The sequence below is a fragment of the Stegodyphus dumicola genome, chromosome X1 (genome assembly GCF_044657685.1).
Source record: "Stegodyphus dumicola isolate Sdum_Otavi_A_Nest chromosome X1, ASM4465768v1".
In the NCBI taxonomy this organism is placed as follows: Eukaryota; Metazoa; Arthropoda; class Arachnida; order Araneae; family Eresidae; genus Stegodyphus; species Stegodyphus dumicola.
In genome coordinates, this window is record NC_140780.1 from 105,124,348 (window position 1) to 105,142,601 (window position 18,254).

The following is an 18,254-nucleotide window of genomic DNA, read 5'->3' on the forward strand; positions in this document are numbered from 1 at the left end:
TCTGAAAATCTCATGATGAGAAGAAGTACCCCGACGCGCATTCGGCAGCTAACTAGTTGAGAGCAAACAATAAAAGTAAATCTATAATCAAACTAAATACAACTGCAGAATTTATATATAGAAAAATAACCTACAAAACTGTACCCAAAAGATTCGGATACATTATTCTTTTTAACAAACAATGAAAACGCACGAATGAGTCTTACACACACAATTATATAAATAATGGAGCTCAGTTATGCGATTTTAAATTTTAACTTGCTGAGAAGCAAGCACGTTCTGGAAAAGGAAACAAAACTAAAATTGCAAATACTGAGTCTTTAAAAACTAATTATTCTTGTTATTATTCAAATCTATAAAATTCAAAATTACATACAGGAGCAGAAAGAACTTCGTTTGCATACCGTGTGGCAGTGTAAAGTGGCTAAAAAATCTGAAGGCTAAACGTGTGTGAAAAAGGCAGGTTGCCGAATTTTGTAAAAATCTTGAAACTGTAGAAAAAGGGAGGATGAGAACAACTTAACTGGTATGCACCACATAAGTGGGGTTGCTGCCTGTTCTTCTGTGGACGAGCATTTGGCTTTTAGCTGAAAACTGCGGTCCAATTGGAACTGCATTGTTTAACGAATTCTGAGAAATAACATGCGATTAGAACTGCTTGATGGCGCATTAGGAGAAATAAAATGGCGGACTGGCGAATGTTATTAGACGTCACGAAATTTGGTTTTAAAACTGTATCTAGCGAAATGGTGGAAACACGAATGTTCGAAGTCTTCACGTAATTGAGCTTTAATACGTCGTGAAAATTGTTGGCTGATTGGTTTATAAAAGGAAAGTGTCAGATTAGTTTACACCTGTATTATATAAAATACAGAGAGATTACTTGCATTAAATTTACGGAAAACGCCATGTTACAGCCATCCTTCTTTACCCGCCTTTAGATTTAGGGTAAAATGATCATATCGCTGTTAACACGTAGTTTATAATAGGCAGTTAATGCTTGCTTTTTTCAGAGCTTTTTCAATGCTTGCTTTGGGGAATAGCATTTTCTAAAAGTAGATTTATTAAAAATTGAATTTATTCCTAAAAAAAAAGTTAATATCATTGTAGTATTTTTTATTCTGAGCAACTGAATGCGAATAATATTTAAAATTACTTTTTTTGAAACATTAGAATGCCAATTAGTGAGTATAATAGTATTGAAATTAAATTCTCTTCTTTTGTCATAAATTTTGATTTTTCGCAGTCTAAAATATGCAAATCTAAGTAATTAATATTTTCTTGCTCTTGATTTGTCTTGTTAAGTATTAGGCAAGAAGGGTAGATATCATTTTTTCAAATTCTTCATAATTATTGATTATTAAAATATCACCAATGTATCTGAATATATACGAAAAGTTTGGGATTCCTGTGACCTTCTTAAAAATTATGTAATTGAATTGAGTGTAATTATAAAATGATTTACTATTGAGGTAATAAACCAATTTTCTTCCGTCACCTCTGAAAGTATCTCCGCAAACATATTAATTAGTGTTGAGAGATTATTGAAAATTTCGGTTTAACGGGAGTGATGTATAAAGTTTTTCGAAATCGCAGCAATTAGCGTTTTTTACTTTTCAAGATCTTGAACTGCTGACAAAACTGGTACGTAGTTATTAATAATCCAATTGTACCTGTGTTGATTTACCGTGTTTGAAAGGATACTAGAAATGTGCTTAAGGTTTACAGCAAACTTGTAGTCAACTTTTTTGAGGAAGTTCTTAGTGCTACTGGCTACAAACTTGAAGATTTCTGGAGATTTGTGAAATTTAGGAAGGGAAGTACGTATAAGTTAGAAAAACTGTTGCGTTCTGCTATTACTAAAATTCTTAACCTGCGGTGGAATGCTCTAATTTTGTTTTTGATGGAAGTCGCACTAGAATGGGTTTCCTTACAGGTAACAGTGTTCTTAAGTTCGTGTTCAACAAGGTTGTAATAAGACTTTTCAAATCATACTGAAATTATTACTGCCTTTGTCAAAATTAACACTTTGAAACTGAGACAATGAAACTTAGTCCTCACTAACGGACAACGTTTTGTCTCAGCTGAGTGATTTTATTAGTTATTTCCGTTCTGTTGCGGTCATGCTGTTAATCCGAAATAATTTCTGTTTGAAGTTGTTGATAATTGCTGCTTTCCATTCGAAAATATTGTAGTGGGCAAATTAGTTTTATAGCTTGAAGAAAAAGTGAATGCTTTCAAGTTAATTCTAAAAGGTGTTGATGCAAGATTGCCTACTAACTTTGAAGACTGGTCTAAACTTCGTACCTAGTTGCATTAATTGTCTTAAGCCTTGGTCTGCTATTATTTTTAAAATTCCTGCAATATTTATTGATTCAAAAAAAAAAAAGGGAAAATATTGTGGTTGGTTGCACGGTCAAGTATCTTTGGAATTTAAATCATGGTGGTTAGCGATATGCCACTCAGTGTCTCTGTAGATTTGTTTTGTGTTTGTTAACTGGAAATTGATGCTGAGAGAATATAAAGATTTGATTAATGGTTAGTGAATAATAAAACGGATGATTAAAGTTAATAGTGCAGTAAGCTTTTTTAATTAGTATTTTTCTTTGTTCCAATTTAAAATTATGGAAATCTATTACTAGGCCTTTAATAATTTGGAAACCTGTATAGTGCTGGAAATAAATGAATAGTTGGCCATGAAATTTTGTTATTAAAAGTGTGAAGCACTTTAAGTAGATTTTTGGTAAAAGAATCAGCATTAAGCAATTTTTTAAAGTTATTTTGTAGTTGTTCTACTTTACAGTAGCAAAAACATTTTTAGTCTTTTAATATCTCCCCTAGTTCATCTTAGTCTTTTTATTGCAATTTTTAAATTGACTGTAAGGAGCTTTTGTCGTCTGCTGTACTCTGAAAGTAGGAGTTGAATCTGTATGAGTAAAATGATTTATGTTGTAAGATATTAATGAATTCTTTAAAAAGACTTTTTTTCCCTTGGGAATTACATCAAAAATGGGAGCATTTTGATGTTGTTAAAATCATGTATTTGAAAATGCTCAAGTACTAGTGTTGTTCCTATTGACATGTTAAAAGAATTTTAAACTTAAACAGACTTATTAATATAAGATCTATTGTTATCAATTCTGAGATTTAGAGAATTTTTTTTTTTTTTTTTTTTTTTTTTTTGTTTGCCCAATATAAGTTAGACTTCATGTATTTCAAGAAGTTTGGTAAATACAGCTGAAAGTTTTTCAGATGTATTATTCTTGGCTAACGGAATTTAGATTAAGCGTGGCATTAAACTTACAAGTTTTTTAAAACGAATTTTTACATTCCATTATTTTATTTTATTTACCTGAGCTAAAATTTAAAGTAAAGTGGAGCTAGTCTTCAGTATAGTTAGTTTTTTAAGGAAAACCTAAACCTATTTCATAGATAGCGATAATTTCTAAAAAAACTAAGAATTTGTTGCGCTAATAGCAGCAAATTTAGAGTAAACTTTTGAAAAAACAAATAAATAAGGTATAGAAAACAATAAAATAAATCCTCCGCTTGAGCTACAGAGGATTGAATTTTAAAGAAATTATTATAAGAAGAAAATTTTAAACATCTTTTACTAAAAGGATTATCCTATCCTAAGAAAAATGTATATATATGAATCAATAAGCATCAACTCTAGAAAGATTATTCGACTAACTTTGGGCTCACCAGCGGCCGAGCGGTAAAGTCGCTGAACACTGGTAGTTCGGTCCGAGGTTCGAATCCCGCGAACGGGCCGGCTGCATGGGTGTTTTCGTGGTTTTCCCCATGTGTAACGTGTATACGAGCCAGTTCCCTTAGAAAGTCCTCCACGAAGGCATCCCTCCCCTTAGGCAGATAGCCCTAGTGTGCTTTGCCATAATTAAATACACCACGACTAACTTTGATTAAATCAAATCGCTATTTAGCGACGATTTACCGCACTAAAAAAAAAAACGACTGCAGTAATATTTCTACTCTTTTCGTTTGAATTACCAGCAAGGTAAATTCTAAATTTAGATCTGTTTTTCGAGCCTGTTGTTGGACTCGCTTCTTCTGACAGTTTTCTTTTGTGTGGGTGTTTTAACTTTATTATTAAACACGACTTTCTTCTCACTTACACCACATAAAATTCTACAGCGAAATCACAAAATGTTTCAATACAGCATATCCTTAGAATTCCATACAGCCAGTGCTCCATATAGCCCAAAAAGGCTATTAATATCGAACCTCACTTTTGAGTGGAATCACTTTTGTTGTCTGTTTCACTTTTCAAATAACTAGCCGCTGGCGTGGCCAGCCTTAAAATAATTACTGTAAGGAAAAAAAAGTATGCATAATGCGTTTAATATATCCAGCTAGTATCATTTCTCGGGTCCAACTGGTAATTATCAAAGGGATATAGATCTGTGTTTATTACTTTTGAATGTTGTTAATCAATAACTGTCGGAATAAATATCTAAAAATTAAATATCTTGCGCTTCGCCAAATGAGAACAAACTGGCGCGTGGAAGCTAAAAGCATTTTGTTTTTAGAATTCCAGATAAAGCGTTAAATTTTGCCATACATTTTTTATCAGCTATGTTATTTCTTTAAAATTAATATATGACGATAACATTTTTATCAGCTATATTATTTCTTTAAAAATAATACATGGCGATAACATTTTGTGACAGCATTTGAAAAATGGTTTGTACAAAAAAGTGCAGTTTGAGATTTGTAAGCCCTGTAGTGTTAAAACCGATTTCTTTCATAATGTAATTAATTTTTGAAAGTAAAGTTTATAAATTATTACCAATAAATGATGTACATAGAACATTCTGAAAATGAAAAATTTTGTCAGATGTGGATACTTGAGTATGCCTGTATCAAGTAATCGTATTTGAATATCAGAGAAGGAAGATGTATTATTATTTCTCTTTGAACCAGATTCTTTTTCTAATTGATAAAATATAGATTAAGTCATTAGTTTTAAAATGTTTCTGTGATGGAAATTAAAATATTTCTGGAACTAGAAAGCGATATCATGAGACTTAATATCAAGAAAACCGCTTGTCTTCAGGTGATAAAATATATTTTTCACTATATGCTTTGATCAGAAATTGTCTTTGTAGTGGATAATAATAAAAAAAAAAATTAAAGTAGAGCGTAGCTTTTACTGTTCTATTCTGCAAGTTTTCCGTTTATTCTACATGTTTGTGCAATCGGAGTCTTAGGATGAATGATACGAAAGCGTACCCGATTCCAAAGCGCCGAGAATGCAATGCTTTTCCTGTATACGCATATGCAGCGCCATAGTCTAAATTTTATTGCAGACTTTAGGGTTTGTAGTGTGATGGTAAGAAAATTGAATTGCTGTTACCCACAGAAAATAATTGTAGAGCCTTGATGATTTTCTCTCGCTCCGTTCATTGAATTGCTGGATGTTTGAATTCGTAAGATTAGTGCAGTATATTTTTTTTCGGAAAAACAGTTGTGAACAGCTTAATTAAATAAGATAAGAAGACTTTCTGGAGAATCCAGACATCTTGAAATTAAATAGGTAAGTTTTGCCTTAGCATCTCTAATAATAAGATATATAGATGCACTAACACAAGATTTCTGAAAATAAATCTCAATGTTCTGAGAAATTTTCTGTTTCCTCAAATCCTTTTTCCCAATTGTATGTTTCCAAATGGAATAAACAGCACTTTTAATAATTTCTAATCAATAAAATAAATGCAATAAATGCTCGTGTTTCGGCGTCTACTGAAGCAGCTGATCACATGTTCATGTTAACCGTGGTAATTTATCCTCTTTTATCAGTGTCCAGATGTTTGAGAGCGTAAACCGATATCTTATCGATAAACGTGAAGTTAAAATTTTTTATTTCAGCTTACGCGAAACGCACGAGTGATTATTCTGCCCGTCTTTTTTTTTTTTTTTTTTTTATCCCAGCAGATGTGAAAGCAGAGTGTTCACATTTTCTCTTCATATTGCAGATTTCTCTAGATAGCAATAATCATACTGCTGATTATGACTGAAATAAATGTAAAATACAATTAGCATGAGATGAATTCCAGTGGTTTAGAAAAGGAAAGAAACTCGCTGCTTTCAAAAGGTAAAAGCCATTTCTTAATTCTAGAACAAATAACTTTACGCAGAACTGTAATTTTTTTAAGTGTTTTGTAATGAACCGTTACGCTGGACTGGATGGGAATTCTTCATCTGGGAAAATAATTACTGTTTCAGTGAGGATCTTTTTGACCTCAGTTTGGTATAAATAAAGTGTAATAAAAAGTTCACGGCTTGAGAATTAATGCCGAAAAACTGTCAACAGAATGATGAAACTGTACTTCGTTCTTCTATAAATATGGTAAAAAACAGTAAAAAGAAATTAAAAATATGTTAATCATTTTCCCTAACCCCAAATTTTACGATATATTGTAACGGAACAGGTCAACAGCAGCGCTACTGAAATTAACTGTAGCTTCCGCATACGTTCAAATTTCCCTTCGTTAGCTAACCTCAAAGGGGCACTGCTTATCCTTAAATGTGTTGTAGCAAAAGTAACTTCGGTGGCTGATTAAACATCTCAAAATATCTCGCTGCAGGAATTCACTGAGGTATTTTTCATAATAATATCTGTAGTAGACTAACATCATGTTACAGTAAAGTACTACGATTCCAGTACAAATCCTGTATAACCATTCCTGTTTAAAGTTATTAAAGATCTGTTTTTAAATTATGAGTACTTCCGTTACATTGAGTTTAATTTTGTAATGCCACACAAATACTTAATTATTTTTATTCGTAAATTATGAACAAAATTATACAAGCTAGATCGCCAGAAATTTCTTAACAATGGTGAAAGATAATACTATTTGAGAAATACATTATTGAAACTGGAGTGACGGCACTACTCTCAGCTGATAAGGCGACTCCATGTAAGTATTGATAATTGGCTAGTGTGCGACTTGTTTAGGTTGTGTACTTACTGCATATAGAACTAAAACATATTTCAACATTAAAGGCATAGAAACAATTATTGTCTTTACTATGTGAAGATTTTGCTAGCGGCAGGGGTGTCTCTACTTGAGAGCATTCTGACATATTGCTCTGTCTGAAACAATCTGCAGACTAAATTAGTCACCTCCTCTTAATTTTTCGAATGTATTTTACGTTCTCTGTTGTTGAAAGAATGTCAGAGGAGCAACAGATCGCTAAAATCTCTTGACATTGGTCGTGAAGTCTCATGACTCTTGTAAGTGGGAGGCGTTACTGCGCGAATTATTGCTTCTGCATTGTCAGAGCATGTCGTCTCACACCTAGTGACAGTTTGAAGACTGCGAAGACTTGTGGGGGGGGAGACAGAACATATGAATTTCTTATCTTTGTGTGGATAAGAGAATATATGAATTTCTTATCTTTCTTCACCGCATACTCCGCCCTCCAGTATCATTTTGATGATAGGTACAAATCATAGACACGCACATGTCTGCCAGAACGAGTATGACGGAAGTTGGTTTGGCGTGATATGCAGATCTAGGTTGTAAAGTATCAGGAAAGCAAGAATCTATACCTGTATTAGACATAAATGCTGCCATCGTCAGTTGAAACTGTAACCACTTTTCCATGATGAAAAGATGACTGGAAAACTTTTGTACTAAATTTGAACACTTTAAAAGGGCTGTCGCATGGTGGTTGTAGTGACCATCGTACTGCATCACATCGCACAAAATATTTGAACTTGTTTTTAAATCTTTGTGAATAAACACTACTTTTGTTACATGTGATACAGTTAGTTTTGTTTAAACTGCTACATGCAGCTTCGAAGTTGTTCGATGTATTCAGCAGGATCAGTTTCAACATTCGATGTGTTGAAAATAATCACCCTTTTTAATTGTAGTTCTGTACACACGTTCAGCAGCGGGAGAGCAATTAATGCTATCTTTGTGAGCTGTTTTCAGCCCAAGTAGCACAGTTGGTAAAATTTCAGTCCATTTTGGAGTTTCTGACACATTAATGCAGATTTTAAAAGACTGAAAATCCTCAATCAAGCCATTGCTTTGACGATGATAAGCAGTTGCGCGTATTCGTAGTATGCCTAGGAGTTTTGTTAGAGCCTTAAATAAACAAGATTCAAATTGACTTCTCAGAAGTTGGAACATCAAAGCGAAGGGTCCAAAAAGTTCGCGTAAAAAGCCCCCACTACTATTGTATTCTGAATATTGGTAATAAAGATGCTTTTTGTCCGTCTAGTGAACCAATAGATAGCTGTTAAACAATATGCGAATCCGTTTGAAGGTAGAAATGTGCCAATGAGATCTAAATAAACATGCTGAAATCGCGTAGAAGCTTCATTAAATGCTTGAGAAGTGCTGAAATGTGTTAGTGAATTTAAATTTTTTATACGGAATACACTGTCTTGTCCACTTCGTGACATCTTTGTTGATATTTGACCAAACATATCGGCTACAAACTAATTTTTATGGATGGCTGGATTTTAACGAATGGCGGTATGAGCTAAATTAAGTACTCAATTACAACACAGTTTTCCGAATGCCTTTTGGGAATATAAGGTCTTACTATGCATATAGATATATCAAAATATAATTCCATTTCTGGATTGGAAGCTTAACTTCTTTTTATCTGTAAAGAATTGTTACCATTTAATATTTCTCATAACTTTTTTGCTGTTTGTGCCTGAGCAATTACTTCATGATCAATAATTTTTACTTTTATGAATGCGAGATAATATGTCTGCAACAATGTTGTCAGTTCCTTGTATGTACATAAAATCAGTTTTGAACTATGAAATAAAGTCTAATTGACAATTTTGACATGGGGAACATTTTCATTTTTTATTTGAAAGCAAATATTAGTGGTTTGTGATCGGTAAACACTGTCAACATGGGTCCCTCTGGCATGTATCTGAATTTCCGAATGGATGCGTAGATTGCTAATAATTCCCCATCATACGCCTATCATATGCACAGTATTTTTTTCTCAGTGGTTGGACCCACCAGCGGTTGAGAGGTAAAGTTGCTGAACACTAATAGTTCGGTCTGAGGTTCGAATCCCGCGAGCGAATTCGCTGCATGGGGGTTTTCATGGTTTTCCCCATGCGCGATGGTTATACGAGCCAGTTTCCCTCAGAAAGCCCTCCAAGAAGGCATCCCTTCCCTCAGGCAGATAGCCCTCATATACTTTGCTGTAATCAAATAAACCAAGCCTCAATGGTTGTGAGGTTTCCAGAATAAAATGTTAGAGGTTCGAGTCCATGATTAATAGCTTGATTTAGAGATCCGCCAATAGCGTAGTCAGATGCATCAATTTGAAAAATTAGAGATGCATTTCACGAAGGATCTGCTAATAATGTAGCCATTTGTTAACTCTTTTTTACTATTTTCAAAAGCTTCATTTGCTTGGACAGACCAAGGGATTTTGCGTATGTCGTTCTTTTCTGAACCTTTTAAATATTCTCTGAGTAATGCTTAGTTATGAACTGCACGTGGCAGTTATCTGTAGTAAAAATTTAGTAACCCTAAGAATTTTCTTAGGTATTCAACAGTTTCCAGTTTTCTGAAGTTCAAAATTGCGTCAACTCTTTCAGGTAAAAATTTATTCCCATTCTTGGCAATTAAATGACCTAAGAATTCGCACATCGGAACACATTTTGAAGAATGTAAATCCATTATCGTTTAGTCTGTGCAAAATTTTGGAAATGTATTGTACATAGCGCACTTTGTTTATTGAGGATGCTACTGTGTCATCTAAGTATGTGTTACAATAATTTAGTTCTCTTAATATTTCGTGCATGAAACGCTGGAACATTTGAGTGGCATTTTTGAGTTCAAAATTACAGTAAGGAGACCCAAAAAGACCAAAAGGGATAATTACCGTTGTTTTAGACTTGCGTTTTTCATAAACGGGTAAGTGATGATAAGCCTGTGCAGTATGTAATTTAGAAAACACTGTTTAGCCGTGAAGAGATTGAGCGAAATCTTGTACGTGTGGGATAGGATGTGAATCAAAAACTAAATTAAGTCCTCTGTTATCTGGAGCCGGTAGGCCTTTTTTGTATTCTACGCGTAAAGGTGATGACCAGTTTGAAAATCGCTGGCCTATAGTAAAGAACTGATTAGGAGTCCTTTCTACACTGCTGGCTATTAAAATCGCAACACCAGAAAGGTATGATCCGACGAACGTCAAAATCACATGAAAGGAAGAAGTTGGTATATGCAAATGATTATTATTTCAGTGCATTTAGACGACGCAGGAGGGAGAAACGACATCTGCAGCACTGCGTAAAAAGAAAAGTTGTGCAATGTATTTCTCATTCGGAAAGTGTTTTGTAAGGTTGGACTTTGCTCAGAATATCTTGTTTTGCCTCGAATAAGAAGAGGAAATGCTTATCAGCAAGTTTCGAAAGTCAATACAGCAGGATCGTTGCCTATCGAAAGTGTATATTATCGTTCCATGATATCGCCGGTCGCACTGTCATGCAAATATGGATTATGGATTATTCAATTATGGCAAAGCACATGAGGGCTATCTGCCTAAAGGGAGGGATGCCTTCTGGGAGGACTTTCTAAGGAAAACTGGCTCGTATACACGTTACACATGGGGAAAACCACGAAAACACCCATGCAGCCAGCCCGTTCGTGAGATTCGAACCTCGGACCGAACTACCAGTGTTCAGCGTCTTTACCGCTCGGCCGCTGGTGGGCCCATGCGAATATGGAATCAATGGATTTTTGAATGTCCTATTGAACGGCATGCAGGATCTCAACGCCCTCCCATGACTAACGCCAGAAAGGACAGACATATTGGGAGGTCAGCCCCGCAAAATCGTACAACCCCATTCCGGACCGTTAGTCAGGAAATGGTCATCTAATAGCACGCCCAGCATCGGCTTGTACCGTGCGTTAACGTTTGCAGCAGCATGGACTATCAGCAGGGTGACCATTACTTGGTGACCATTACTTGTTCTTGGTGACCATTACATGTTGATTCATACTTCCCTTGACAACGCAGCATAGAGAGAGACGGCGATTCTGGTGCCACAGACGACAAAGCTGGGCACAATGACGCCTTTTTAAAGCCAGTTCGTTTTAAAGTACTCGGTTCTACGTGCCGGTTATGATGGCCGTATACGTGTCTGGAGTGTACGAGTAGACCGCACGTCGCCTGCTTGCATTTGATATCGGCATAGGGGCTCTGTACCTGGTGTGATGGTTTGGGCAGCCATTGGGTACACGACACGCACATCTCTAGTTCGGATAGGCGTAAGTTTGAACGCAGATGGGTACATTTCTGACATCTTACGTCAAGTGGTTGTGCTCTATTTTCGTGGCCCCCAAACGCCATGTTCCAACAAGATAATGCAAGACCACATGTCGCACTTCGTGTTCTGACCTTCCTCGATACACAGGGTATTCGATTGCTGCCGTAGCCTGCATGGCTTACAGATCTGTCACCCATTGAAAACATCTGGCCATGGGTTGCTGAGAGACTGGCCCGCCACCCCTCTCCAGCTAATACGGTTGATGAAGTGTGGCATGGACTTGAAGCAGCATGGAATGAGTTGCCCATTTCTGTCATCCAAGCCCAGTTTGATTCCATGCCTGATTGGTTAAGGGCCGTTTTAGCTGCCATGGGTGGCAGCTGTGGTGTTGAAATTTTAATGGCCAGCAGCATAGAATTACTAAAAGCATCTCTGTTAATACTGTTGAATTAATTACCATTACAAAGGTAATTCGGGGGACCAATTAAATATGGCAGAATACAGAGGGTTTTCTTCAGTGTGTGGTATAGTATTAGCATGTGACCGAGAACGGGGACACTTGTTGACTAACGAAGGTAAATATATTATTAGCAGAAGAATTTTAATTCTGCTCAGCTATTTTAAGAAAACCTTACGAATGGCCAGCCTTTCACTCAAAATATAAATCTTGGTGGAATTATAAAAGTAACAGTAGCTTTATTCTAAGCATAAGTGATAGATTTTTGTAACCTCTGCAACCTGATACAAAAGTAATAAGCCTTGTGAGGTACGATGAAATAGTACATACGGGATAAGGCTATTTATAATGATATTATTCCTGCGATAATTAACTATTAACATACATTTTAATTCTCATATACTGGTCTGTTAGTAGCTGAGGGAAGAAAGCGGGAGGATATTGTTATTTTTATTCCGAAATTGAGGACTTCAACGAACAATTAACAGAGTGTATTTGGGTCATCTTCCTATTATATAAATGTAGACTAAAATAAAAGTCAATTTCTTTTAAGACATCTGTCAAGGAAGTATCAGGTTTACCTTTCTTCAAAATTAAGAAATTGTTGTAAAAACGACTTTATCGTGTAGTAGACGCTTGCTTTGAAAAGAAATTACATAAGCATGTTGATTCATACTTTTGTTATGTATAATTCTCATTAGTGTATTTTTAGTTTAAATTTTGTATGAGTTTTCGGGTATTAGTAATAAACGGTTTAACAGTAAAAAAAGTTGGGATTCAAACATTTTAATAAACTAAGAAAATAAATAATGAAACTGAATCACTAGACAATCTTTTACTTAAAAATTGGCATATTTATTTATTTATTTTCGTGTAATTGAACCTTATCTAAATCTAAGTCAGAATATACAGCTTTAAATTTTTTTAGCCTGATATCCAACGAGACCAAAAACATACTTTGTTTCAAAATCAAGTTTCTCGGAAATATCCCCTTTAAATGCAACTAAAATGACTGTATTTCATATCTCCCGTTTTTGTCCCTTTGTTATTCACGACTTGATCGCAACTAGGTAGTTTTCAAATTAAAGATTGAAAAAAAGCTTAAAAATATTAACCATAAGCAATATGTAAAAGTGGGGAAACTGATAAAAATGGTTCCTTTCGTGTAGTTTATAAATATAACAATAACTACGCCAATATGCAATTTAAATTTAGGCATAACAGCAAACTAAATTTGGGGTAAATTTTAAGCGAAACTGTATCGATTTCAAGAGCGATCAGATACAGATCCTTCTCAGGAATAAAAAATATTTTAGTTTTTGATATATTACTAAATGTACATTATGTATTAATGTATAAATAAATAAATGTACATTAATATGTAAAAAATAATATCTGAAGCAATAAATGTACTTTACATATTAATAAACATTAATAATGCATACAATATACGCTGACGGGGAAAAAAATCTCAACACCAAGAAAAATTATTGCACAGCAAATGAAATTTCGGCAATACGTTTGTCTAGGTAACGTATTTAATTGATTAAATCTTTAATATCAGAGGTTAATGCAGCACGAGAAGAGCCATTTCAAAGGTGAAATACTGGTACATCAATAACCTATGTAACCGCCAGTATTTTGAATGCCAGATGTCAGTTTGTGGGATGGAGTTCCATGCCTGTTATACTGGTCAGTTAATAAAGAAACAGTTAAATAGTGGTAGTGGATGACGCTGGAGTTGTCCTCCAACGATGTCAGTATGGGGCACCATTGGATTGTGCTCGACTGGAGAAAGGTCTGGTGATCTAGCAGCCCAAGGCAACATTGCCGACACTCTGTAGAACATTTGGGTTACGACAGCGGTATGAGGGCGAGTGATATCCTGTTGGAAAACACCTCCTTGAATGCTGTTTATGAAAGGCAGCAATACAGGTTGAATCACCAGACTAAAGTACAAATTTGCAGTTAGAATGCGTGGGATAACCACGAGAGTGCTCCTGATGTCATATAAAATTGCTCCCCAGACACATACCTCCAGGTGTAGGTGCAGGTGCAGTATGTGTCGGCTGCAGACAGGTTGGTTGCAGGCGCTGGCACCAAAGCAGAACCGCCTTTCATCAGAAAACACAATAGATCTCCAGTGAGCTCTTGCTTGACACAAGTGACGTCAGAAACGGCAGTACTTTGGAGTTAGTGGAATGTATGCTACAGTGCCTCTGGCTCGAGCTGTACTTCAAGTAACCGATTTGTAGCAGTTCATTTTGTCACTGGTGCCAACTGCAGCTCGAATTTCTGCTACAGACGCAATACGATGCGCCACACGCCAAACACGGCGGTCCTCCCTCTCAGTAGCGCCATGTGGCCGCCCGGAACCCGGTTTTCTCGAGCCAGTACGTTGACCACTGGGATTAACAATCATACCTGCAATATCGCGGAAAGAAAATTCAACTTCTTCTAGCCCTAACACGCGTTCTCGTTCAAACTCACTGAGCTGTTGATAACGGCTTCTTCGTCTTTAAAGACATTCTTGACTAACAGCAACTCACTATGGCAAATCTCAACGATAAAAAATGCTCACAAACCTTACAGTATGTATTTGCATGTTCATAGCAGCGCGAAATTTGAATAGATGTCATCTTTCAGATGTATTAACACGCTACCAAATTCCGTTTATCCAACACAACTCCTTGTTTTTGGGATTTTTTTCCCCCACAGTGTGTTAATGCAAGAAACCTTAAATATACATATTTTGCATTTCCATAGTAAAGGTGGGCGAACTAATTGGATAATCGATAGATTTATCTATTAAAATCCTACCAGTAGTTCAAATGCCTCATCAGTTCATCGAATATTTAATCGATTTGAACACAAGAAGTATTTTTCAAACCTATGTTAAATTTGAGTATTGAAAAGAAATTCGCAGAAGTGTATATGTTTCATCTTAAAACTCCACTCGTACATAATTTTGAATGGGCGTTTCTCAAACTGGTCGTTTTATGAATTACGCAAGAAAGCTACAGCTTTAAACTACTATTTTCTGCAGTGTATTACACAAGAGGAAAGAAAGAAAAAAATTTTTCTTGTTAGACTTGTTGAAAGGAAGCTTCAGAACCGCTTAGTGAAAATGATATATGAGAATATGAACGTTGATGAGCGTAAGGAGAAAATTATTTTTTGTTTAAACGGAACTTTAGACTCGCAAATCCTTTTCACAAAGTCTCGATTGCTAGAATTTGCGACGTTAATCAAAAAAACAAAATTGTGTATTTTCAGCATTATTGCCATGCAAACAAGCTTTTAGTTCTGCTGCTAATATCACAGATTGAACTCAATTTGTACTTCAGTCGGAAAATGAGAATAATCGTAGGATAAATAAATAATAATATAATAATTAAAATTTCTCAAAACAAATGCAAATGCATCTTATAAGTAATTTTGCATTTTTCAACTGTAATTGTTAAGATATATTAATGTTATATTATGCAATCTTCAAAACGTGATCAGTGTACCTCTATATAGTGACACTTTTATAACATAAAGTATCAATAACAATAGAAAATCCAATTTTTTGTGCATTTATTGGTCTTATTTACATTCATGCATTTTAATGTAACATTTTATGAGAAAGAATCCAGTTAATTTATCGATTAACAAACTGAACGTTTATTCTTGCTGGATAAAAATTTTAATTCAATCTCATCTCTAATTTATAGCATTTTAAAATAAAATATTCTCAATTTTGCTTATTATATGCAATTCATCTTTTGAATAAAAAGATCCATTCTTAAAGTGGTAAGAAATGGCCACTTGAACAAAAAATGGTTGAGAACTAATAGGTTACAGTTAAAGGTATTCATTGATAGCCAAAAAAAAAAAAATATTTGTAAATTTAGTTCGATATGTAAAATACACTAGCAAATTTTTAATTTAATTATCAATGTTTTATTATTCAATAAAATACGAAAACCCGATATATAATAACTGTTATTAGAAAGAAAGCAAGTACCACAAGTCACTTGTGCCGGGGAAAAGCTGATTAAAAAATATTTTGACGTCTCTGTCAAATGATTAATTCTGAAATTTAACCGAATAGAATCCTATTTAAAGGACTATTAGTTAGATGAGTAAATTCATGTTAGCATTTCAAGTCTGTTAATGTGTTCAGGATCTATCGGTTTGAACAGTAATTTCTTCAACGTCTGTTACATTCAGCACGACGATGATTCAGAAAATAGTTATTGAGCAAGGTGAGTTACCATCTTCAATACCCAATTTATTCATGCTGTTGTAAAAAAAAACAGCTTTAGTTTTATAATAGTAATTTGAACAATTCAGTACATTTTCAAAAACTGATTATCTGTGGTTGTAAGCTAAATCAAAAGAGTCACTGTAATCCCAGCAATAAGCCGAGTAGTTAAGACCGCTGAATACTAGTAGTTCGACCTCGGTTCGAAAGCAGGCAAAAGAGCTCAAAAGCAGGAATTTTTACGCTTCGTGGTTTTTTCTTGTGTAAGATGACTACTAGCTATTTTCTTTCAGAAAGTCCGGCTCGCCAGCGGCCGAGCGGTAAAGACGCTGAACATTGGTAGTTCAGTCCGAGGTTCGAATCCCGCGAACGGGCTGGCTGCATGGGTGTTTCCGTGGTTTTCCCCATGCGTAACGTGTATACGAGCCAGTTTCCCTTAGAAAGTCCTCCACGAAGGCATCCCTCCCTTTAGGCAGATAGCCCTCGCGTCCTTTGCCATAATTGAGTAATCCCTTTCAGAAAGTCCCCCACGAAAGCATATCTCATATTATAAAGATAGCCCAGCTTTGCCATATTCAAATAATCTAACCCAAAAGATTGGTTTATGAGTATTTTCACTTGACGTTTCACTTTCACTTTTTTTTTTTTTCTTTCAGAGTCCTTTGATGGGCTACATTTTCGCATGAATCTCATTATGAGATTTTTCTGTCCTGCAGTTTGATATTTTTGCGTTATTCAATAGAAGAATGGTGACTAGTAGTGGCCGTACAGACCAGGCTCGAAACGCTGCTAGTTTAGCCACTGTTTGAATTTTAACAAATGGGCTAGTTAAAGAGGCTTTTCGCAGTATCTCCATGTGTAATGTGATTATAAGCAAGTTTCTTTTATTAAATCCTCTATGAAGGCATATTTCCAATTAAGAGAATAGGCTTTGGATCCATTGCATTAATCAGCTAACTAACCAATAATATCAGAATTTTGAAAATTTGCACAAAAAATGCGTAAGAAAAACCCCTTCGAAACAAAACGTGCACACGAAAGGTATAGGAAGAAGTCCTGTATCAAATATTATTAAGTTGCCTTCACTTAAAAATACATAAAATTTGGTTCGGCAGTTAGAAGCAAAAACACCGTTTTAAATTCTAAGATGAAAAAGTCCTCCATATGGTAATATTTTTCCAAATACCTTCTCTATAGATTCCTTACGATTACGCAAGGAACTATAAAGAACTAATTTTTGGGTTTTCCGCAAGTTCTTCGAAGAAAGCAGCGTCAGTTCAAAGAGCAAATAAAAAAAAGAATGAAAAGATAAAATTGCAGCACTTGGGTTGCCTTGAACTATCCAAACAATACTCACGATTTTCCCCTTTACCCTAAAACTCTCTATATCCTTCTAGTTAGCAGTCCAAACCGATAAAATGGACAAAAGTTTTACAAATAAAAGTAAAGGGTAAACAAAGTTTTCGCTTGTTTAATAGAATATGGCAGAGCACGTGACCTTTCATTCATTTATTTTTCTTTCACACCGCTAGAGTAGCAGTCAAAGAAATTTTAATCTTATCTTATGCAGCTTATGTTCTCCTCAGTGAAGAGCCTGTTACCTCCTAGACCACAGCACCGTTGTGTCGGCATATCGGAGGGACATCTATTTAGAACTTAAATAATATGTATAACGCAGTTGCACAGTAATTTTAAATAATCCCAGAATGTAGCTATACGGATAATTCTTTAGAAATAATATATTATATTACATCGCTTCTGAAAGTGTCTGTTAATGGTTAAAATTATTCATTCTAGTTGAAACGTATTTTGGTTAAACTCTGCTAGTACTCCTGCTAACACCGTTCAATCAAAATACCACTAATATAGATGCATTGTTATTAAAATGTTGCAAGTAATGTTTAACTTTTTAAGTTGTGCATTTTTGTATAAAGGAGAATATCTCGCCCCCCCCCCAAAAAAAAGAGGAGTAAAATGTCTTGTATAGACTCAAAATGTGCGTTACTCTCAATGTATCCGATTCATAAAGACTGCCATTATTTTAAGTAAATAGCATAATAATTATTACAATTTTTGAAAACAGAATATAATATGAATCATCGATATCTATCCGCCTCTTCACATTTTAACGCTTTTAAATTTGAGGTTGAAAATTCAGGTGAAACGCTGACTATTCGTTCAGAATTTAATCATTCGATCTTAAAAGCTCATTAAAATAAAGGTTAATAGTATACCTTCTCTTCGTGTTACAAAATTTTAATTCA

At 34.9% G+C, this 18,254-nt stretch overlaps 1 protein-coding gene across 11 annotated transcripts in view; it reads left to right on the plus strand.

Annotated features, from left to right (window-relative positions):
- The window catches only part of LOC118181841 (ectonucleoside triphosphate diphosphohydrolase 1-like), a 228,111-nt gene that overhangs the window by 126,659 nt on the left and 83,198 nt on the right, over positions 1-18,254 (plus strand). Inside the window, exon 1 of one of the 11 annotated variants that reach the window (XM_035351052.2) lies at positions 6,052-6,115. The exons of the other annotated variants lie outside the window; for them this stretch is intronic. Within the exon in view, the coding sequence (XP_035206943.2) occupies positions 6,067-6,115 (49 nt within the window). The 5' untranslated portion in view covers positions 6,052-6,066. Of the gene's footprint in view, positions 1-6,051; positions 6,116-18,254 lie in introns of those variants that run through there. 11 annotated transcript variants of the gene reach the window in all.